This window comes from Chroicocephalus ridibundus, chromosome 12, assembly GCF_963924245.1.
Source record: "Chroicocephalus ridibundus chromosome 12, bChrRid1.1, whole genome shotgun sequence".
Taxonomy (NCBI): Eukaryota; Metazoa; Chordata; class Aves; order Charadriiformes; family Laridae; genus Chroicocephalus; species Chroicocephalus ridibundus.
Window position 1 is genome coordinate 10,343,757 of NC_086295.1, and position 24,153 is coordinate 10,367,909.

A 24,153-nucleotide genomic window follows, 5' to 3' on the forward strand; every position below is an offset into this window, starting at 1 on the left:
TATTAATTACTGACAGCAGTATTATAAAGAAGACTTTCCTTGGTGTAAATGCTGCTTGGAACAGAACTTGGCTCCGTTCTCTTATAAATAGAATAAGTGTACTGAAGTCTGGCTTTAAGTCACATTATAAATGTTGAAGAGATAGTGTAATGTTCTGTGTTGCCACACAGGAGAATTAAGTTTGTCTTTATTCTCATTCCCCATACTAACAGGAGTTAAGAACAAAAAGAGGCAGCTGTATCTAATTCAGGCTATGAAGGGAATCAGGGACTTGTTAAACTCGACCGTAAAGCATAGAAAATAAGAGGACCAGACTTTCTCAAAAGCAGCCTGCTACGAGGTTTCATAGGCTTAATAAAGGTCAGCTAGACGCTCCAGCTGAAGAACATTTCATAAATTTCTGATAGCACTTTCCTAAATATAAAACAGGAGTGACCAGACCTGTCAAGTTCATATGTGTAATCTGGGAGAAAATAAGAGGCACACCTAATTCTCCTGAGAGCCACTACAGATTAAGCATCTTTAATATTGGAGGATGGCCTGCAGAGGCACATAAAGCAGTGGACCATCTGTACCACTCAGATCAAAATGCATCATTGGAGAGGGTGCTATATTAAAAGTGAAGGCTGATTGGGGCACTGCTGTGGAACTCTTCTGGCTTTATCTATGAGTTGCAGATTAAACTTGTTGACAGAAACAGGGAAAGAACTGTTATTAGAGACTTTATGTCATATTTCTTCCCTGAAGTTCACTGAAGACTAGGGGTTAAAAAAATCAATCTGTATTTGACCACTGGCAATCCAGGCGAGAGACTCTTCTGTTGCTATTCTGAGAACTATTTAAAGCTGGCTTTTAGATTTTACTGCATATATGCTGTTAGTTGTGGCATGCCTGTCTTTTATGAATATGTACTTCAAGAAATGGGTTATTTTCTAAAATTGCTTTAATTTTCTTACCTAGTTATTGGTATGAGTTTTGCACGTAATTACATACTTTGAGTTGGTTCCCAGCAGTACTTATCCTGATAATAATAGGAACGTAACACACCAGAATAGTTGAAAAATCTTCATTGAGGAGGGGGCTGAGAAAGAGATAACAGGTTTGGTAGAAGATGCCTGTTGTACTTGACATGAAATTCTCTCTTCCACCCGCAGTATCCTCTCAGAGATAACTAATTCTTTTAACTATAAATATACAAGTGTGGATAAAGTAGCTGTGGAATAGCAGTTTATGTACACCCCCAAATGCATTAAGTATTTTATGGATAGATAAGCAGCTCTCTGAGCTGGGGCAGCTTCTATTTTTAGATACAATGGAGTGAGTGAGGGGCAATAAACTGTGAGGAAAAGACAGGCTGAGGGGTGAGAGGCAGTGAAGTCATGAGGTTACTTCCATGCATTTGTTTAAAAAAAAAAAAAGTGAGAAAAATGCAAGGAAGACTGTTACATGCACAATAATCCAAAGCGAATGTAGTTATGAGCAAATACAACAAGAAAGGGCAGCCTTCTAAATGCTGCAAGAAAAGTCAGCAAATGCTAATATTCCAAGAAGCTATTGGCTAGCATAGAGCAGAAGGAAAAAACTACATTAACTTTTCGACCTTCAGAAAAATGTTTGTGTGTAATCAGTTTTGGTTTTGGTTTTGTTTTTTTTTTTTAAATTGAAGTACATATGGAGTCATTTCTGAAGAGCAGAAGCCATTTCTCTATTCCCTCCCGCAAAAAGCTAGTGTCCAAGAATATGTGTCTGCTCAACTAACTTCCCCCCCCCCCGCCCCGGCTTTTGAAACAGATCCAGGTTTGCCTCTCAAGCTGCTTTTGACTACTCTGGATAGTAGCAACACATTGAATCTGACATGATTCTTCCCAGTTGTACTGCTGCAGATGGAATTCTGAGTCCAAGGAATGAAAATTGATAGGACTTGTCGGTGTTCCTTCTGCTATAGCCTGGCAAATCTCTGAGCAGCAGCAGAGGTACTAATGCTGTATCCGTAACTTTAGGAAGCTGGACTTTTCTCTTTCCCTGCCCATTGGAACAAGTGCTAGGATATTTAAAATCAATTTTTAGTTTTAATGAAAAAAGTTAATTTCACCTGCCTGTGAAACTCACTGGAGAGACTAGCAAGGAAGAAGGATCTTTCAATTCCTTAAAACCCTATTAGTATACATTTTTGGAAAGCAGCCTTAATAAATATTGCATCATACTATAGCTATGTATCTGTTGACTTATATGAAAATTCAATATGCATTTTTTAAATAAGCATAGAAGCTGAGTATAATTTTTCAGACCAGTGGTTTTGCTATTGCATGAGAACTTTCTTAATCAAAGTTTATCTCAAAGAACAGACACCGACAGAGATGAAGTAATAATGTGGCTATGAAATAATCTGCTGGAGGAAAAACTGTTTTCCCAAGTGGCTTTAGGGACAGAATAGCCAATGTATTTCTTTGGGTAAAACGCATTGTGCTGCATTCTTTCTACACAGACGTTTCTGGTCTTCACAAAAAGCAGATAGTCTCCCTTGTGTCATTTTTAATTGATTTTTCACTGCATTACAAGAGATCGTTGGCACCAGTCCAGGAAAAGGCAGGCAGCAAGTAGGGAATTAATCAAAAACTGACTCATTGATCACTGGATCTGATGAAATAGTTAGTACTTTATATTTTCAGTACAGTTTCATACTGTTATTTTGATTTCTGAAAGCAAGAGAAAATCCCTTTATACCAGAAGATCACTGAGCAAAACTGTGATTTCAAAAATTCTTCAGCATTCATTGGGAATTTCCTTGTAGGAATTGCTAAGAATTTTTTATTGGCTCATTAACAGTAGCAGTACCAGTTAGACGTGCTCTGTTTTGCAAACAAGTCAATTTTGGGACATTGTATTTTATGATGGTGAGAAGTCATAGGCAGCGCAAATCATTTTTGTGCATCCATTCCCAAACTTCTGCAGTAGTGGGCCTTCAAACATGTTCGTTAATAATAATGCTATTTTTAAAAAAGAATAAATCTTGGAAACCAACAGAAATGCTGAAGGGATATCACACCAACATCAAAGCTGTAGTAGACTTCAAACAGTATCATACCATAGTTCCAAGATCTGGGCAGCTCTGCTCTCTAATGAAATGTGTAAGATAAATCAATGTATAACAAGTCTTCTATCTGAGAATCCTCTATGAATGTGTAAATGTGTTGTTAACTCAGTAAATTTTACCACTGTCCTGTTTAAAAATATTCATAGAAGAGGGGTTTTTTCCTTCAACATCTGCATTTTTGATGCAGTAAACAAAAATGCCATCTCAAAACATCACAGAACCTTAAGGAAGAAGACTTCTATATGTATCAAAGCAAAAGTAAGAGTCTGATGACCTGCTAAATCCTTGAACTTGCTGCCGAATTTGGGCGTGGGCTGAGGCTTCATTGCCTCCGTTGGTAACAGCTTATGAACTGTGAATTTTTCATGTTTCTGCTTCTAGCTGGCACTAGAAAAACATTCAGTTGCTTTGTTGTTGTTTTGTGTTTGTTTTTTTTTTCTCAGGAGTTAAATTATTTCAAGTATATTGCTTTTTACTTCTTTGGAGAGAACCTTGCTGTTCCTTGGCGGGGCAGAGGGGTCAAGGTACAAATAAATACTTGTTTCCCTCTCCCTTACAGGAGACCTGCAAACAAAAAAGAAAGAGAAGCCATTAACTCACCTTGTTCAGAGAGAACACTAAATCAGCACAATATGGCACAGCCTAGTATTGTCCTTGGATTATTCGTGATGGCGGTTTTATCACTGTTGGATGGAAGTTCAGCTTTCCTGTTAAATCAGCGTCTGAAGGGAAGATTTCAAAGAGACCGTAGAAACATCCGCCCAAACATCATCCTTGTTCTTACTGATGATCAGGATGTAGAACTTGGTAAGAGCCCAACATAAAGAGAATTTTAGCTAACAAGTATGGCACTGCTTTTCCTTGAAGCTTGATGGTTGCGTTCAAAATAATTATCTTTTTTCCAGTGTGAAAAATGATAGGAAGAACAAGTAGCAAAAGTTTAAACCTGCCTTTCTGTAGAAAATACTTTCTGTCTGCCTGCAATTCAAGGACAGCAAAAGTCAGTCTCAACTTAAAATATCAAACTTCCTGTTTCTGTGGAAACATGAGATTCCTGCCTATCTGTCTTCATCTACACCCCTAAACTATGCTCCTGGCAATTGCAAGTATAACCTGGGAAGCTACGTGCCAAAGCAGTAGGTTTAAATTCATAACTGATTATTGCACCATGTAATTACCCAAGTTTTTTCCTGTAATTGCAGACATTCATTACATGTACAATTTTAATTTTAATTACTTAAACGTTACCTAACATAGTCATACTATTCCTGGTGTTGTCCGTTTAGATGCGTAGTTAATTACTGACCAAAATCACTTAGTATGAAAAGGTTCTACCGTGTTATTCAACGCTATGTTAATTGTTGAAGAAAGGAGATGAAGATTAAACACATGCTTTGCCTAATGATTTGGAATAATGAATTAACTGACGGAGTCTGGGTTTTGTTCTGTTACCTGCACAAGCTTATATTTACCAAATGTCTGTAGTTAGGAGAAGTGATTAACAAGAACCAGTTTACATTAATAATTTTGCATTAGAAATATGCTTTTAAGTGAGTATAAAGCCTGGATCATCTGAAAGATGAGAGGTTGTATATGTGTGGTCTGGTGGGGTTTTTTGACAGTTACTGCATCAAATTTCTAGAATGAATGGGAAAAATTGGAAAACAGACCTCACAGAAGAAAAAGAACACAATAATAAAGTTAATGAACTTGTATTACTTATACACTTACTCATCTAGCTGAAAAGTTAATCACAGCAACATGTCAGTATTCTTACAGATACTTCCTTTTTATCAGTATTACTGCATGTTTGCAGGATCACGGGTGTCACGTTCTTCTCGGATGTGGCAAGAAAGCCTGCTATGGCAGTAACCCCGCTAAATACAATGTATTTAAATTAGTAGGATCAGAAGAGTTGTTGCTGTTGTCACTTTTTTCTTTTTTTAAATGGTTATTTGGATCACAAATAAAGCAGTTTCAATAATGTATATCCAAAAGAACCTAAGTACATTATCTTGCAGGCTCAGAAGGTGGTCCTAAAAAATTTATCATCTTCTGTTTTATGCTGGCTTGCTTGTTTCTGATGCAATTGTCTAAGTCCTTTGGGCAGTATATTTCTCTTCTCTGATAATCTGATGCTTTCCAATTTCAAGCATAATGGGCATGTGTCCACACAAATTAGGATCTAACTAAGGAAAATCCATTTGATGAAGCCGAGATTTGATATTCGTCATTTGCTGCTAATGGCTTTGTGAGACCCAATATTTGTTTGAATTAATTTTTATTCTTGTCTATTGTCTGGTGAGCTGTCCAAGTTAATCAAAATTGCCATTTGTGGGGATTGTGGTTAATGCATTTAAGAAAGATGAAAACAAGATGTGAATTACAAATAAAAGCTAAGGAAAACTTGGAAGCTATGAAAGTGTAGACAAAGCTGTGCATAAGTACGATTTCATCTGCTTCTAAGAATATTCTTAACTGATGGCAGTTGTAGCTTTCATTGTTGTTTTTTTTTTTTTTTTGTGGCTACTTCTGAGGCAAAAGGGAAGACAATACAATCTCAGGTGCTCTTAACAGCCTTTCCTTTATCTAATTTAAGATAGATTTAACAATGTACCAGTAGCAGGTGGAGTTTACCAGAAAGACAATGGCATCATTTCAGAAAAGGAATAAAACTTTTTTTTTTTTTTTTTTTAATTTGCACTACTGTTAATCATGAGTTTCACTTGGGAGACCAAACCTCAGCCTTGTATTGAAAAAAGGAAAGACTGATGAGGGGCTGATGAAAAGGTTGCAGAATATCCAGGTCAAAGGAGAACGAGTGTAAATTGTAATGGATACAAATGGGAGGAGACAAATGAGAACACCAAGAACTACTGAAACATACACACTCAGTTGACTGTCTAATCAAAAGAGTTGTACTGACAAGCAGAATATAAAGAAGAGGACTATATTGATGAGGAGAAAGAATTAATTAGAAAGAAAGACTTTTTTTTTTCCCCCATTAGAGCCATTTAAGTCCAAGTTAGTATAATGCTGATGTCCCCTGTGTGATGGACTCAGCATCTCCAGTTTAATCAGGTTTTCCTACCATATTGCCGTGGTTTAACAAACCAGCTTATTTCATTAGTTCATAGTTGGAGAAAGATCTGATTATTTAGAAGATACTTCAGCCATGTTAGAGAAATCTGAGTGCAAGGTGATTTGTATGTTCCCACAACTTCCTCTGAAAAACTACAGAAGTGGCGTGGAAGATAATTTTTCTTAGTATCATACATGGAGATTAGGGCCTTAGAGCTTCGTTACAATTAAATATGAGGGGAAAAAAACGGAAATGAAGATGTGAAAAGGGTGCCTAATGAGTTTCAAATAGGATAAAAATAGAAGGCTTTAGGGGACAGTTAATTAACATTCTGGGGTTCGGTTAACTTACCTGTGTGTGGATACCGCTGTGTAAATTGTGCTTCAGAGTAGACTAAGTCACTTGGGCCTTAATACAAGTTCTTCAACAGCTGGAGCTCCCAAAAACTCTTGTAAATTATGACCTCTGACAACAAAACACAACTAATGAGAAAATCAATATTATTTTGTAAACAACTGGTATATTTTCACCATTAATATTAGTTAAAATATCAGCCTTGTCCCTAAAGTGAACTGTGAAGACAGACTAAGCAAAGTTTTGGATACCACGCAAATTTCAAGTGGATTTTCAACCTAGGTTTTGCTTCATTTTGTTTAGTAAGCAGCTTGAATGCATCAAATTGATTGAACTTTTTGTATTTTAACAGTAGTCCAATGGATAATTTTTTTTTAAATAGCTTGAACTAAATCATTTTTATTTATTATCAGGCATTTTAGACAAGTAGCAGAACGTTTTCTGAATTAAATATTGACACTTCAAAGCATGACTACCCTTGGTACATTCACTAATGAAACCCCAGAAGGTTTTCCAACTCAAAAGGTGATTTGATGAGGTTCTAGTTGCTGATTAACACATAACTAATCTTCTGCCACAGAAAGATCAGTTTCTACTTTTTCTCACAATTCTGTGTTTGTATTGGAGGCAAGCTGAAGAAAATAAGTTTTGGTTGGCTGGCTTAATTCTGTTTAAAATATTTAAAGCTGGCCTATTTAAGATTGTACAGAAGAGTATGCTGGATTTTTACCTTCCAGTGATCTGTCACTCTGTATTAGTTCTCAAGCTGGGGAAGCAGATTAGATCATATGTTTTTGTATTAAAGACTGTTGATATATAGGCCCTTGTCATTACAGCAGTTTTATTAAAGGAGGTTACTGTCCCCAAGGGGAGTCTTAACATGTACTGTTATTTATGCACAGATGCCTCTGTCATTTAAAGGGGTTGTTAAATTGTATTTTAATATTGGGATGACAAAACATTCTTTCGTTCCGCCTATTTATGCTTGGGCTGGCTCATAAGACAACAGAGGAAACGGATGCAGTTTTCAGGCTCACATAATGTATAATTGACTGTTATAATTGTTAACTGTGGTGTTAGTGCCTTTGAGTGCTAATGCTTATCCCACAGTTACGGAAGCAAAAAGTCTTGATTTCTTCAGAAATTTCTTTTTAATATGTGAACTTTATCAAGTTCTAAAGGGGGAGTGCAGTAACCTGCCTTGGTTCTTGTCACAAAGTGATGTGACAGGGGTGGTCTCCAACCTGAGAAATGCAGAAACATTTTTTTAAAACTTTTTAATATTCGCTCCAACAAAATGATCTCAAGAGAACTAATACCATGGCATTTTTTAGGTGAAATGACCTACAGTAGCAATGAACCTTCCTTCATGGTGCCAGAGAGTCAGATTTCGTATGTGGCTTATGACCATTTTCCCTCTAGGTTTTGACTCCTGGTTATAGCAATGTGCCCTGTATCAAACCGACTTACAGTTGCAATTTCATAATGAAATCTCTGCCTAAAGAGCTTAGAAGAAACCTAAACCCATTATTGACAGAAACTATATACAATTTGTGCCAGGTGGTTGCAGGATGTATTGATTAAAGCTGAACTATTAATTCAACTCAACCTTGGGTAAGTTAGCCCCAACCCTACTCCAGCATGAACCCATATCTTCATCTCCATGTTGTCTATTGGCTTTCCCTGCTCGTAACAAGAAGGGAGGATTGGTGATGGAAAGGATTGCTTTCCTTTGCAAGGTCATGCTGATGACAGGTATCATTACAAGTTATTTGGAAAATGGAAATTCTTCCTAGGTCAAGTATAACTCACTCTGATGCAGTTTTAACTATCAGGCACCGATAGATGAGGGAAACTAAATGTCTTTTCTTCTGATCCTTGGTGTCTCTGCGTGTGGAAAGAACTGTGATATGTATCCAGATTTAGTTAGGTGGATGTTTAGGATAAAGATCCAGTCTTTGTCCAAAGCCTTCTCTTAAATAGGAAACAGAACAGCCATTTGGCAGCAGTGTGGCTTTTGGTAATTGTTGGCAAAAAGACTTTTACTCCCGTTACCCTAATTCATTCAAGTCCCTGCCAGCTAAGCTTGCTTGGTTGGTTTTAGATGATGGCTATAAAGTGCGTGGTGTTATCTGTCCCAGGTAGTCATCTAAAAATCTGATAATGCAGAACCAAGCCTAAGAAAATTTAGAGACTTTTAGGTAACACTGTTATAAAAATGAATCAAGTGGATGGATAGATAGAAAGAAAGAAGATAGAAAGAAAGGACTCAGTGGGCTGGTTATGGAAATTATGAGGGCTTTACTTCGTTTCGGTGAAAGCTACCGAAATCAATACCTGCTAATACTTCACATTAGGGAAAAGAACATTCTATCTACAGAACAACTAACTCTAGCAGACCCTGCTTGAGCAGGAGTTTGGACTAAATAATCTCCAGGCGTTCATTCAACCTCAATGCTTTTGTGATTCTGTGATTACAATCCTCAGCCTTTTGCAGAAGGTTGGTACAAAAGGCAGTGCATCAGTTATCTTCTGAAACCAAGGATTAAATAATACTTAAGGAGCATGCAAACTTTGATCATGGTTGCTGCACAAAGTGAGCTACTGGAACAGTACTAGTGGCTCCAAAAAGGCTGCACAGACAGTGCAGATAGTTACAGTGGTAAATCTTGAGCTTAGAGAGAGAGAAATTAAAAAAACCATTATGATCTACGTCAACAGGTTTGGGTCAAATCTTAACTTAGGACTGCAGTATTTGGTCCTTCTTAAAACAATTCGAGAACTTTGCTAGAGGGGAGAGAATAATCTCTTTGGATTTGGCTTCACTATGAGATTGCAGTGCCCTTACTGCCTGTGCTTCATTCTGGTCTCTGATGTAACATGTTAGCTTATGTGACTGAAACAATGAAATAATTCTGAGATGGTTTTCTTCTTCCAGGTTCTATGCAAGTGATGAATAAAACAAGGCGGATCATGGAACACGGAGGTGCTCATTTCATCAATGCCTTTGTGACAACACCTATGTGCTGCCCATCTCGCTCCTCTATTCTTACGGGGAAGTACGTCCACAACCACAACACTTACACTAACAATGAGAACTGTTCTTCTCCATCCTGGCAAGCTCAGCATGAAATACGTACATTTGCAGTGTACCTCAACAACACAGGATACAGGACAGGTAAGATCAAGTCTGGCTCCATCTGAAAGCTTCCTTAAACTTACTAGTATAGAGGCTAATGTATATAATATTGTCATTTGTTCTCATACTGGACTGAAGCAGTGCAGAATGCCAGAGCTCCCGTTATGCATGTACTTGAGGAAATTTAAAAAACAAAATAAACAACAACAAAAGACAAAGACTTTTTTCATAAGCTGGGAAGGATAAAATAATGTGCATGCTTGAACCAAGGGCGTAGCACATGTAGAATATGCCCTGCAATTACCTGAAGAACAGACAAGAAAGATTCTATGGAAAGGAATTAGTCATTTGAATTTTTCATAAAACAGATAAATTAATCAAACTAAGAATACATGAGAAGGGACTGCTCCTTCTGTGCTTTGGGGCAGAGATGTCACCTTGATTGGTTTCTCCAGACTTCCATTCCCAGAAAGATGTTTAGGATAAATTACGACTGAGGAATAATTGGCAAGATCAAATGTAATCCTGAGAAAATTTGCGTGTAGTCTTTGCATGCAGTGCTTTGTAGGAGCAAAGATCCTTCAGAAAGGATTTCAGAAAATATGTAGCACGTATTTCACCCCTATTTCCTTCTTGCATTCTCCAGACATGAGATTTAAGGTCCTTGCCTGATACAGTGGTTTTGTCACGTTTCTTGCCTCTTGTCATGATGAGAAACAGGCATAAGCCTGGTTCTATTTGTGTTATTTGTAGTACGTATACTATGGTATAGTAGTATAGTTGTTATCGATAGTATACATTTGTTCTTTGAATTTATAGTATTTGAGGTGTCCAGAAACTAGTATAAATCTTGAATAATAATTGTAACAAGATCATTATTTTCTTTCACTATTCACGTGAGTTTTACATGTCATTGCTGCAAAGTCTTCATCTTAAAACAAATAGGTAATTTCCTCGTTTTGTTTTTCTAAAATAAAGACCTGAATTAATCTGGAAAGAAATAAATTAGGGGAAGTGCCCATGCCTTATTAATTGGTTGCTGTTTCCCTCCATTTATCGTTCCTGGCACTAATACCAGTGATCGTATGACTACCACCCCAAGGTTAATGTTTTATTCTTCGTAGATTACTTGTTTTGTGTTTACTGATGTTTGTCTGTTATAATAATTTTTATATTTAGTGACTATATTTCAAGCACCTGCACTTTCTACTAACTTGCACAGCTATTGCAAGCATCCTCGTATTCATATGTCTTATATTTTTACATTATGGTTTAAATTTAGACCAAAGATCTTAATGAATCTGTATCACATTTTCAGTCTGCCTCTCAATTTGCAAACTAAATTTATTGGAATGCACAGAAATAGTACTTCTACAAGTAACAAAGTAATCTTTAGGTGTAAATGAGATCCGCATTCATGTAGTTAAATGTGATACGTTATTAGATAAATTTAAATGGGAATTTCCATTACTGGAGGCTGGTGTTCGTTTCTGATCTCTGGTTAAAGTCTTGTTGTTCACTGTGAAGGATAAGAAGGTGTTGGAGTAAGAAGGTATTTTTTTACCTTTCTCCCCCCCCGCCTCCCCCCCAAGACCTGATCAGATTTACCTGATTTACCTTTTTTATCAGAAAGAGCAGGAAATTGTACTTTAGATCTCAGTTTCTCAAGTTTCGAAAGTGACCTGCTAAGGAGAGTGTTTTGGACATTATGTTTCTCTGAAATGGGGATTCGTCCTTGAACATGACTGCAGTCTGTGGTAGTACTGGTTCGCCCTTCAATCATACAGTTTAGCTTCTTGATCCCTTTTTTTTTTTTTTTTTTTGAAGAAGGAGAAGAAAAAGAGGCCATGAGAAAATGAGAAATAAAGCCTTTTGAGGCTTGATTTTATATTTTAGTTCACAACCTTGAAGAGAAAAAGGGACAAATTTTGGAAGGGAGTTTGATATTTTTTTCTTAATTCATAAGACGGGCCTTGTCCCTGTGTTTCTCTTCTCTCTCTTCTCTAAACTTGAAGGAAGAAATTGTACTCTCCTACCCCACTTAACCTTCCCTCTGTTTTTCTTTTCTGCTAGTTGTTTCACATCTCCTTGCCCTCTTCTCTCTATTCATTGTGATCTCCATGTGTTTTGTTCTGTTACAAAAGACGATTCTGCTGGGGACCGTTCTTTCTGCATTGTAGGATTTTCCCTGTAGTGGTGGCATTTGTGGCTTGGACTGTACAGACGCGTGCTGCTGCTGACACCTTTGGGCAATGTGCTGGTGGGAGCAGCATGGCTCAGGTTTCTCCTGCACAAGTTGCAAGTAAAAAATACGAGAGCAGGTGGTAAAGGTGCAACTTCCATATAACTGTTTCTCACTTTCACCCTCGGTCATCAGTTTTATATTTCCCAACTATGGCACTTTAAAAAGTTTGACCAACTTTGTTAGGCACTAGACTTGGCAGAATAGAGGTGAAAGGAAGAGGCTGAGCTGAAGGGAAGTTCTGTCTTTGGCTTTAATAGCCAGGATTTTGACCATCATGCATCGGGCTCAGTGTCACTTTATGTGGATCAATCAAAATAAATATCATGACAATGCAAAGGATGGGTTTTCCTTCTACAATGGGAGCCACTGAGGCAGTAGGTGTTACAGGTATGTCTTCCTCTGCATTAACCTGTCTCACAATCTAAAAAATGCCGGTGTCGTGAATAGCGACTGAAAGGCTGTGTTCTCGTTACACAGCCACTACACGTAGACAAGTTCCCAGTCTCGGTATATTAAGAAATTGGTCTGATTTTGCAGAGCTTCTGACATCATTGTCCTATTACATATTGTGGGAAATTGGGCAAGAAGGACAATTTATGTAAACAAACCAAGTCAATTAATGAATTAATCTTCAGAAAAGTCAGTGAAAGACATCTGAATCATTACTAATTTAAAGTAGTGGACAGTAGTACTTTGAGCAGGAGATGATTAGAATGGGAAAGAAACAAAGAGATCCTGTGACAAACATTTCTGAATGTCAGGGAATTTCTCTGCCAAAGGTTCCTGTGTAAACATTTACAGAGAAAATGTTCTGTTTTCCGTGAACATACACATCTCTTTCTGCGAGACAGCTTTTAAAATGCACAATGCATTGTTGCATGCTTGGGTCCTGCAGCAGCAAATACCAAGATGTTTTACTGGAATACAGATTTAAACTTTCCCTTAGACATTACTTAATGAGAAAAGCTTCTTGTTTCCATTTGCCTGGCTGGCTGAATGATTAGGTCTGAAAATTGGTGACTGATTCCAGAATATTTTGTCAGCCTTATCTGCAGTCAGGAAATGAAAAGACATGTTTATCTTATTAAATTCAACAGAATTAGGGATGGTGGGCCAAATTCAGCCTGGCAGAAGGACACTTTTGCTTCAGTGAATTTTCTGAGAGAGTTCTGTTCATTTATGTTAGGGCTTAATGTGGCTCAGTATGCAGCAAAGGCAGCACACATTTTGGCTAACTTACCATCCTTGTTCCTGTTGAGCAGTACCCTACAGTACAGCTAACCCTATGCAGTTAAATGGACCTATTAACTAAGGAAAAAGCTGCTACTTGTATGGTGATATGTCAGTATCTCACTCTGATGATAAGTCCATATTTAAATTATGCAAGGAATTAATAAATGCCATTTTGTAGCAGTCGTCTATTTTGAACCTAGAGAAAAGTCATTGTGGGAGGTCCGTCTCTGCCATTATAAAAAATTTCTTGGGAATAAAAGTAATAATCATTCTTAGCACTTTCACGGGGCTTTACAATAATTAACTAATGAATTCATTAAAATTCAGTGACAATCTTCCATTTCCTCCCATTAATATTAGACTAAGAAGATACAGTGGCTGACTGCATTCAAATAATTATTTTTCCACTTCACTGTCTGAGCCTTTGACATTTTGAAGTGATTTTAACATTATAAATTGTAAGAAAGAGGGGAAAGGCTATTGGTAAATGTTTATTAAAGGAGGAACGAACCTGAAAAATATGTGACCAGGTTTTAATATCTACATACATGCCAGGAGAAAAGTTCTTAGATTATTAGTTTCCTGCTGTAGAATTTGCTGTCCACAATAGTTGCTGGTTTTGATTACAGAAATACTTAAAACTTAACTGAAGTCAATCTCTATGTAGAATTGCTTGGTAGGGAATTATTGGTGACCTAAAGAGTCAAAGGATAGACAGAAGTACAAACAGAATAGAGAAGTACTTTCTACAAGGTCCCATGCAGGTGAAGAGCAGCATTAGAAGAGACGTGTTGAATTTTGATGCACGCTCTGGTGCCCAGGCCACTCTGCTGTGCTGCGCTCTTCTGTCAGGTTACGTGCATATAAAGAAAACAGATTTTCCAAGTCAGAGTAACATCCTATATGCAGGACAGATAGCTTTTGCAGCTGATGAAGAACTGAAGGCCTTTTTTAAAAATAATACCCAAGCAATTTAGGAGTCAGACTTAATTTTCAGAAGTGATTTGCACAATTAGGAACTGAAGCGTTATGGTATTCACCTCCAAGACATCTAGGTAACTTTTCAAAACTGGATATCAGGTTTCTGAATTATTTATCTTGAAGGTAAATTGGTTTCCTTAGATCTTTTCCTCGCTATATAGAAATATTATCTTAGCAAGGTCTGTCAAATTGTATCTGTTATATGGTTTGAGACCATTAGATTTGAAAATGGTGTGAAAGAAAGATTCAGCATAGTGGCTATACCGTGATAGCTGTTACTGTAAAAGGAAACAAGGATTTGTGCTGGAAAGGATGTAAGAATAGAAGATGATGTATAGCCCAAATCCCCCCTTCATGTTACTACTTCTGGCAGACTTGGTCCATGACAGTGAATTATTGAACTGGCATATCCTGCAAATATTCTGGAGAATCACGTTTTCAAACAAAAGGCAGTTCTAGATTTCCTTCCTCATGTGTATTAAAGACTTTTTTTTTTTTTTCTCCCGCGGTTCTAACTTCAGTTCTATACTATAAGTTGGTTTCAGATCAAACACGTATGTATCTTTTCCCTCTGTTTCTATAAATTGAGTTCTAATCATCAGTAATTCACTTTAAACATATTATAATGTATGCTAACTTAAAATGAGAACACAGTAAGTAGAGCTGTGGTCTCCTGAGGATTACGCAGAGGTTGTAAAAGTGAAACTCACCTGTACAGCTACTGTTTCATCACCTGTCTTCTGCAGGTAGTTTTACGTTATTTAATGTGCGTTTTAACTATCCTGAAGAGAGGACTAGATGCACTTCTGTGAATAACTCACTGAGTAAAATCCAGTCAGACCTTCCCAGGAGCCTGAGGTGAAGGCATCCACGACTACAGAAATGAGTCTGTGGTTCCCTTATTTCCAGTCATATTGTGTTTCCTTCATGCTCTCTCACTTATTTCTCCCCCGAAATCTATCTGTTTTCAACATAAAATGTTGTGGGTTGTGAGAAACACCTCATCGTTTTCTTTCCCCCTGCTATAATATACTCTTCTGATGGGATGCCAATTCTAGCATTTAAAGTGTAATGGCTTTGTCATACTGATTTATCATTTCAAGCAAGAAGTAATTCGTATCTTCATATTTCTTCAGAAATAGGATTATCATTTCATAGCAGTCAAAACAGCTAAAAGTTAAACAGTATATTTGCACATTGTGAAAATATTTTTAAAATCTTTGTTAGTTTAGATCTTCTAGGGTGCCAGTACTTACGAAGTAAAAGAACCTATTGGCTTCTTAAGTTTTGAATCTTCCAGTGCTATTCGTGTTCAATATTAGGTAGCTCATCAGCCAAAAAGGAGAAATTGATTCCCTCCGTCTCACTCCAATTTAAGATCTTTTGTTTTATCCAGCTAGCAATTTAAGTCCTTGTGGTACCTTCTTGCATTCTTTTTGTTTTGCTTTTCTAGAATGCTGGGGTTTTTTGCAGAAGTCTTTCAAAATCATCAAATTTAATTTAGTAATGTAATTTACTGAATACAGTTTTCCTAAGTTGTCTTTCCTATATGCCCAAAGGTGTGAGTGTTCCATGTGGCCCGCATGGATACATACTTGCCCTGTGCAGCAGTGATACACAATTTAGTGGGCGCTGGAAAAGCTTAGTGATACGGAAGTTCAAAGCCAGAACAATAAGCTGAATGCCAGCTTTAATAAAGTGCGTGGGAGAACAGTGGTGATTTCAAAGACTCGCCAGTGCCTACAGTGTAAACGTTGCAGGTAGATTCTAATTCCAGTTTCTGTAAGTTGAATTGCCTTTGAATTGGAACATCCTCGTGTCTTTTTGTGTGTTTTAGTAGCACGAGTTCTGCCCTGAGACCTCTGTCTTGTCTGCCAAGTTAGAGATAGTAGCACTTCCCATCCCTCTATCCGTGGGAGGACTATGTATGTTTTTGAGATGGATGCATTTCAGGACTGTAAGAAGTGACTAGTTGTTTACAAAAAAAAAAGTGTCAAATATATTTTTTTGTCAAAAGTAAAAGGTAGGCAAGCAGATAATAAACTGTAGAACCTGGATTTCTTCTCTTTCAGTGAATATCTTGTTGAAAAGAATTCTGTGGTTGTATTGAACCAGGGCTGGACTTTTCTCCCAATTGGATTCAGTAAGATTTTATTGGCTTTATTTATGAACTAATGCTGTTAGTAGTGTTCCTCCAAGTTTATTGCTAGGTGGAAAAAAACAGCTTTGTTAAAGTACAGCAAATATTTCTTCTTGCACAGCATATCTCACTAGCTCCCTGAAAGCTGGCAATCGGGTTTTCCTCAAATCCTATAGACAAAATGACTCTAAATGAAATTCTTTTGGAGTTGTCCCAAACAGCATGGTGCAGACTTTGGTGTTTTAGTAAAGATTCGGTGTTAAGCTAGATAAGCTTTTGCTTAGACTGCTTATTATTAAAAATGGTCTGACAGTCCACTGCTGGGGAGGTTTTTGATTTTTATGTGTGGAGGAGGAAATGTTTCATGTGATGAGAGCAGGATAAATCTAAAGGTTAAGATTCTTCTGTGACCATGATGCATAAAAAAGGGGAGTGATACCCATGGTAAATTTTTAATAAAATGTCTCACTGTTGTGGTGGTTTTGACATTGGGAAAGGTTTTGTGGAAAATATGAATGGTCAGAATTGGCCACCAAGGCTGACTTGCGATAGCGAGCTGTGTTGTAGAGTAGTGCTCTACAGCAGGGAGCCAGCCAGCGCCCCTCCATTCTCTTCCGCTGCCCATATAGGAAAATATGCTCTTGCGGTACATGAAGTCATCTTGTCCTGAATTGTAATAAAGGTTGATGATATGAAGATTGCCATTTCTAGATTTTTTTCCTTTAACTTTTGGAGTATTTGTGTGTGAGAGGGACGTTCAGAAAGATATGTATGTCTTATAATTTTAGTTCTGCTTAAACTTTTGTAATCTGTGCCATAGACATTAGTGAAAGGGGGCTTTGGCCCCAACTCCATTGGGAATTTGCTCACCTGAGAAAGACAAGCAGGACTTGGCTCACCATCAGCATTCTTCTGTTTGATTCCTTGTTGACCATTTCAAAATATTTGGTTTGAGCCCTTTTGTTTTATTTGGCTTCATCTGCTCCCCTTCAGCCAATTCCCCTGGTTCATTAAATAGATCTTGGCACTGGTCCTTGGCCACAACTGAGAAATGTGCAATGCAAATTCAGGAAGAGGAACAAAGGTGTCATAAAGATTACTGTGCGTTGCCTTTGTCCTGCTAGATATCAGACTAGTCGCCTGGCATAATAAGAAAGCCTGTAGGCTATTCTTACTGCAGTGGTTACCAGTCACTGTACAACATGTTTTTTACAACTATTATGTTTCATGAATTGTAGCAATAATTTTTATTCCAGTTACAGAGAAGAGCTGTGCATGTAAAGGCCCTTGCCTTTAGTACTACTCTTTTTATGTCCCTGTGGTGGCGGATGGAACATGTGATCTATAAAAATTTTTTGTGATATCGCTGTACCGTAGGTTAGAGAAAAACTGGGCTACCGTGTGCGATAGACTAAAATAAAGTGTGTGTGTGTACACCTGTACTTCTCTCCTTAGTCTAACTGATTAAGTTACTTCAATGAATTCATCATTTCAAGGACTGTTGCAGATGTACAAAAGAAAAGAAATAGTAAAAAATGTATTTGGAGCCCAGTCTTCCTTAGCATCCTGAAACTGGTGGAACTAAAGGGATCTGAGAACAAAATATGGTCTTAAGCCCCTCTTTTCCTGCTTAAAAATACCCTAACATTTAGGAACTCACTGTATATTTTGTGCAACTCATTAGATTACTGCCGTTACCAAGGCATTAATACTAATGCCTTATCTTCTAATCTTTGCAGTAGTGTCATATTTTCTGTTGTCACTAAAGGTGCCAGCTGGGACCATTTTATTCAGGTGACTTCAGCACTTAAGAGTTACTGATTTTTGGAAAAACTGGTCAGTTATTTTGATACCTGAGGAGAACTGATGTCTCTTGAAAAACCTTTCCCATGGAACCAAATTTAATGCTAAATTACAGGATGTTATCTCGGAACCCCCATACTTCTGCTGTAAATCCATTAATTTCACTGGGGGTTATTCCATTGTACGTTGTCAGTTAGAGTATATTTGGCCATGATGTGAATGCAAAGCTGACTTGACCTTTGGTCTTACGACTTGTTACATGTGTACTTAGCCATGCTGAGAGTGCTTTCTCATCTGCTTTCCTCTGATTGCCTCTTACAGGACAAAAAGTACTGAAAGTAATTTTTCTAGATATACAGCAGATAAAAGATCAGAAATGTCCCCCCTGTCCCAATCGAAGAACTGAGAGATTGCTCAAATGTAGCTAATTGTTCAACTTTGAGCTGGGGAAAACTGGTATCGGATACAGAAGTAAAAGATTTTAGAGGGGTAAACAAATGCCTGTGAGTAACTAAGACTTGCAACTCAAAACCTAAGTTAATACCTGGAAAGTTGTCTCTTGTAATATGACAGAAAAACAGTGCTTTAAATATGTCTTTAATGTACTTAATGCACAACATTCGTGTTTAAATGTAGAGGGCTAATAGCTTAAAACATGAGTTTAACTTCACAGTCACAGTGGTAAGTACAATTTAATGGAGTGCTAATAGGTGGATACAGCTCAGTAGCATGAAGGGTATGAAGAGAAGATTCCAGGAGGAGGGCTGTGTGGTATGAATATTGAGCTTACTGTCCAGGAGTAACAAAAAGCTGAATTCTACTTTTTCTCAGCTTTGGGATTTATTATGAGAACATGAATATTTACAAATTCTAGTCATTGTTTCTAAATTCTAAAATCCTGGAATCGTGTATATTCAACTGAAGATGGGCCTCATAAGTCACTTAGCCCATCATAGCATCACTGGCTAGTTCAGGTTGGAGGGGACCTCAGGAGGTCTCTTTTCCCCCACCTCCTCAAAGCCTGCCCCAGGCCGTGTTGCTGAAGGTTTTATCCAATCTAGACTTGAAAAACACCCAGGATTGGAATTGCACAGTCTTTCTGAGCAACCTGTTTTGCTCTCTAACTCTTCTCTTTTCAGGCTGAACCTCGCTTTTTTCAATCTTATTGGTTCTTTCTTGTCCTCCCACCATGCACCACCATGAAGACCCTGGCTTTGTTTTCTCAATAATCTCCTCGCTGGTGAAAAGGTTATTATGTCCCCCTGAAGCCAGGCTAACATTGCTCCACAGAGTATATTTTTCTAGCGCATAGCCTGACTTGGCTCTACGGATAGCAAGAGCTTTATCTTTCACTGCTTCCCAAGAGAATGTAACGCATCGCTGTCAGGAAATTATTACCAGTACTCCTCTCATGCATTCCTTTCTTGATTTCATCTTCTTACTTTGTTTAAAATGAGCATAAATGCTATGATCATATTGTTAAACGAGTTTTTAGTGGAATGGATAAGTGATCGTGGCCAGTAGTTAACAGAGCTGTGTATAAACAAGTGACTAACTACGGTCAGAATCAGAGCTACTAAATCAAGGAAAATGAATGAAAGACTGAAATTCTGTGTCTAAATCTGATCTGCTGGCAATTTTACACTGGGGAATCTCTGTTGACTTCCACTGCATTCCTGTTTCTAGTTTGAGAACTAAAAAAATTCTGTTATATCCAACTCCCAATGTTGGGCAGTCCATATGGAGTAAATAGGGATGAATGATCCCCTGCATCATTTTATTGATGCATTCTGAATTATCTTAGTTTTCTATTTAATGCAAAGTTTTGTGGATATCCTTTGTTGCTGCATTTTAGTTGTGTTAAGTATTTTTAGGTAGGTATTAGGAAAAGAATTACTGTTTTAAAAAAGGGGAAAAAACACAACAAACCTGTAGAGTGTGGTAGATGATATACTAGATGAGAGATACTGGTTTGAATATTTCCAGTGGTGGTAAATGGTGCTCTGATGTCCATTCTTTTGAGTGTGCTTTTACACTGCATTTGACAATATGCCAGGCCTGCTTTTTAAGCAACGAGCTGTGGCCTTGGTGCATCTGCGGTTGTGTTACATTTGGAGCAGACCTTCGTATTAATTGGTAACGCAGGGAAAATTCTTTCGTGTGCAATTTTTTTTTCTTACAGGAAGAGTTTAAAAAACAAAACCTCTTGTAAAAATTCCACTCTCTACCAAAGAATTTTCCAGGTGCTTATCATCGAAGGGCGAGACTCTGAGAAAAGAACCTTAGAAGGTTACGAACCCCTGCGGAAGTGGTAACAGTGTACAAAGGACTCAATTCTTGCATATCCTGTTTTCTGGAGTCTTAGGAGAAACTATGTTGTATAGTATTTAAAGCAAAGGAAAATCACATTCTTAATGCATTTATTAAAAACAGTCACTTGGATGTTTTTTAATGATCATTTCATAGATTGGGTATAGGAACATGGCTGAGCATATCAAGCAGCCTCCGTGAATGTGTATTAATGAAATCTTGGAGCAGTTTGAAATTGGGTGTACCAAAGGCATGTGTACTCCAGTGAGCAGCTGTCTCTGGTGGTGAACTAATCTGGTGAGGGGAAAAATTGTGTTAGAGAGAATCTTTACAATCCAAAATCAAAATCTTTCACCAGCATTGAGAGAGATTTATTGTAACCCAACATTTTGTACTACAGAGGAGTGACGTTTAAAAATTTTTTAATAACAAGCCTTTAAACGGCTGAGAAGGAGAGGGAAAAGAAAAAGATGTGAAATGGAAGATTGGAAACAGCAGAGAAAATTATTTAAAGCACTTTGACATCCATGAAAGATTATAAAGACATCCTGAATGTACAATGGGGGGTATGCAAAAGGTGCTGGAAGGAACTTCCGCCAGACTTTCCTTTAATGCCTCTACAGAATAACAATGAAGTAATTCTTTACAGAATGCCTCTTTCCTGAGTTCTTCAGCTGGCTCAGCCAAAGGGTTTAGGAATGGATTGGTTCCCGTGAGCAGAAATGCCAAATATATCTCTGTTTGGATAGACTATGTTGAATGGGGGACAAAAGGCTTTGGACTGCCTTGTGTGTACCTGCTACTGTAGACGCTGGTCAGTGTTTCAATCCTGGGTTCTTTGTTACTAGGACAGGAAAAAACGTGCATCTGTATTGCTTTATTGCCCATAATCACTGTGATATCCCTTTCATTCTTTAAAAATCAGAAGCTGTTCATAAAGCAAAATCATTTGAAAGAGTGTATATCCTGTATAAATGCAGTCCCTGAGTAATGTGATAGTTTTTCTTTTCCAGTGGAGTAGATTTTGCTTTGTTCTTTGCTGCTAGTTTTCTCTGCTTGGTTAAAGAAGATGTCAAGAGGTAGTTCAGGCCAGTGAAACAAATTCTTTTCTGCAGCATGCGTGTCAATCACTAAACCCTTTTGTAGGTGCTCATCTGTAAAATAGCATAGCACCTTACCCACTTTTGCAAAATATTTTGAAAGCACAGTGTAATTTTAAGGATTTCTTTACTTGTGTCCCAATAGATGTGCCTTCCTCATCTGTGATGAAAATCTTAATTTTGTCAACACTTTCATCTCTTTTGAACACTTTGAAAGATCTCAAATGTTCAATTTCTCTTGGCTCACCTTACACATTAATTGAATACATTGAAATTCATTGAGAACGATGATTCAAAATATGCTTTTGCATTCTACCTAAGCACTTTGAGTTGGATCTTATGGACATTCAGTGCACAATGTACTTACTTCCTGTAAATTTATTTAATTCCATTCCACTATATTATTTTGTTGCTAATATAATGTTTCCCATTTTTTTAGGGGAAAAAACACCAATCAGGTAATGATATGGAATTCCCTCACTGTTTTGAATCACTGTTTCTCACTGTGTCTGTCTTTTGGACTGATGTTCAGCCTACTACAAATAGATGTAAATCCATTGAGTTCAGTGAGGCTGGCCCTTTTTACACTGGCTGCAGACCTCTTCTACTCTAGCCACAGTATTGCTCCTTGCATTTGTGTGAGTACAAGAAGGTGCAGTAACAGACACTATAGGCTGCAAGCTTAAAAAAAAAATCTTTAAGAACCTGTGAACTGTGAATTGTGTGCTCAGAACCCATAGCTTATGAGGTGAGGTTTAATCTAAGTCTAAGAACAGAATCTTAGATATTCTGTTGTCCTTATAGAAGTACAGACGTTCACAATGGACATTGTGAGATGTTGCAGACGCTATGTGCCTCTGGATTAAAAATATTTGTAAGGCAAGTGGAACAAGTGTAAAGATCTTTGTGCTAGTCCCTGGGGTAGTGTTAACTTGTATTGCCAAACCATTCAAAAATTGAGATCTGAGCTCTAATCATGGAAAGTCAGATGCTGAATCGTGGTGCAGTCTGCAGACCCAAGAGCAGAATTTTGCCTTTAAGTTTTTAAAAAAACTAGCTAGACAAATGGAGTCTTCCGGTATAATTTATCCTGTAATTGCATAGTGAAGATATAATATATAAACCAATACTGAAAAATGTGTTCCTTTAAATTATTTATTTTTTTACTGGAATACTGTGAAAGCATCATTTGGTACATTATGTACTTTAGAGAATTTGTGTCCTTCTCATAGAAACCTAATGCTTTTCATTTTCCTTAACCGTTTTCTGGAAAGTAATTTATGTCTGTACACTTGTGGCTTACAGAACAAGGCTGGCATGTACATAGCTCTTCTGGGAGCATGGCTCAAAGGCCTGCCCTGTCTTCTGTGCTCATTCTGCACTTGTCCTGCCAACCATGCTGCTGCTTCATTTGTTCTATGCAGCAAGTTTAAAATCTCATCATATTTATGGTCCTCATTTGTCATTATGTCTCCCAAGCCAACCTCCTATTAGTGACTTCACTGCTTCTGCCAGTTCCTTAGGTGGAGATGGCTTAAATGGGTGTAACCAAAATGAAAAATGTAGCTAAATTGGGTGATTCAGAGTAGGATGAGATAATGTGGCAACTGGCGCTATTTTAAGCATTCTCTGTGTTGTTTGTCTGAACGTATCAGGCACTGAAGAAAATAAAATGGTAATTGTGGTCCAGTTTCTCGCATACATAGTCAGGTTGTAAATCAAAAAATCTGTATTATGGAGCTCTGAAATAAAGAAACACAGGCGAATTTACAACTCAGGACTTATCTCTTATCCAAAATGTATCGGAATGAAGAAAACCACGTTCCTCTCAGAAGAGACAGAAAATAATATGGTTAAGTACGGTGTCTTTGAAGCGTTTCTGTTATGCCTTCTTACTATGCTTCTGCTTTCTCTACCCCTAGCTTTCTTTGGAAAGTACCTTAATGAATACAATGGCTCCTATGTGCCTCCTGGCTGGAAAGAATGGGTTGGATTACTTAAAAACTCTCGATTTTACAACTACACGCTCTGTAGAAATGGAGTGAAGGAGAAACATGGATATGACTACTCCAGGGTAGGTCCTCTTAATTTATTTCTATTTTTTTAACATTTGGACATGACTGCAAGAAAGCTCCGCTTTATGGTTTCAGTCTAACTAAAGAATTCTTTTTGTACTTGAAAGCTGCTACGTGTAACGTTAGCAACGTTAGCTACAACCCAGTAGGCATCGTGGTTGGACTTTTCCTTATCTTCCGTTCTGGGAGGGTCACGTTACTGAAAACATTATTACCAGCAATGGAAACAAACCAAACGTCTGAGACTGTAGTATATATTATGAACTGAAGATGTGAAAACGGATTTAAATGCTGCATGGTAACTCTTTCTGTGCTTTGTACTTTAATTATTGTGTGCTGAGGCTGATTGTCATCTATTCCCCTGGTATAGAACTGACTCCAGTGGAGTTACACAAGCGTAAATGAGATAAGAATCCAGTTCCCTCCAGGTAGACCCATCTTTTTATGTTAGTTTAAGGAACTTGTTTCACAGCCATAACATGATGGAAGTTCATAATATCTTGGTGTATCTTCTGAGAATTCTGAATGAGTGGAGAATTTAACTATTAAATGTATATCTCCCTGCACTGTTACAGGCGCATATGTTTCCTAATATCC

General features: G+C 37.6%; 1 protein-coding gene across 14 annotated transcripts in view; it reads left to right on the top strand.

The window, feature by feature from the left end:
* The window catches only part of SULF2 (sulfatase 2), a 162,591-nt gene that overhangs the window by 96,195 nt on the left and 42,243 nt on the right, over positions 1-24,153 (top strand). For all 14 annotated transcript variants that reach the window (XM_063350492.1, XM_063350488.1, XM_063350502.1 and 11 more), the window contains 3 exons: positions 3,654-3,901; positions 9,469-9,708; positions 23,404-23,555. In XM_063350492.1, coding sequence (XP_063206562.1) covers positions 3,727-3,901; positions 9,469-9,708; positions 23,404-23,555 — 567 coding nt within the window. In that variant the 5' untranslated portion in view covers positions 3,654-3,726. The remainder of the gene's footprint in view (positions 1-3,653; positions 3,902-9,468; positions 9,709-23,403; positions 23,556-24,153) is intronic.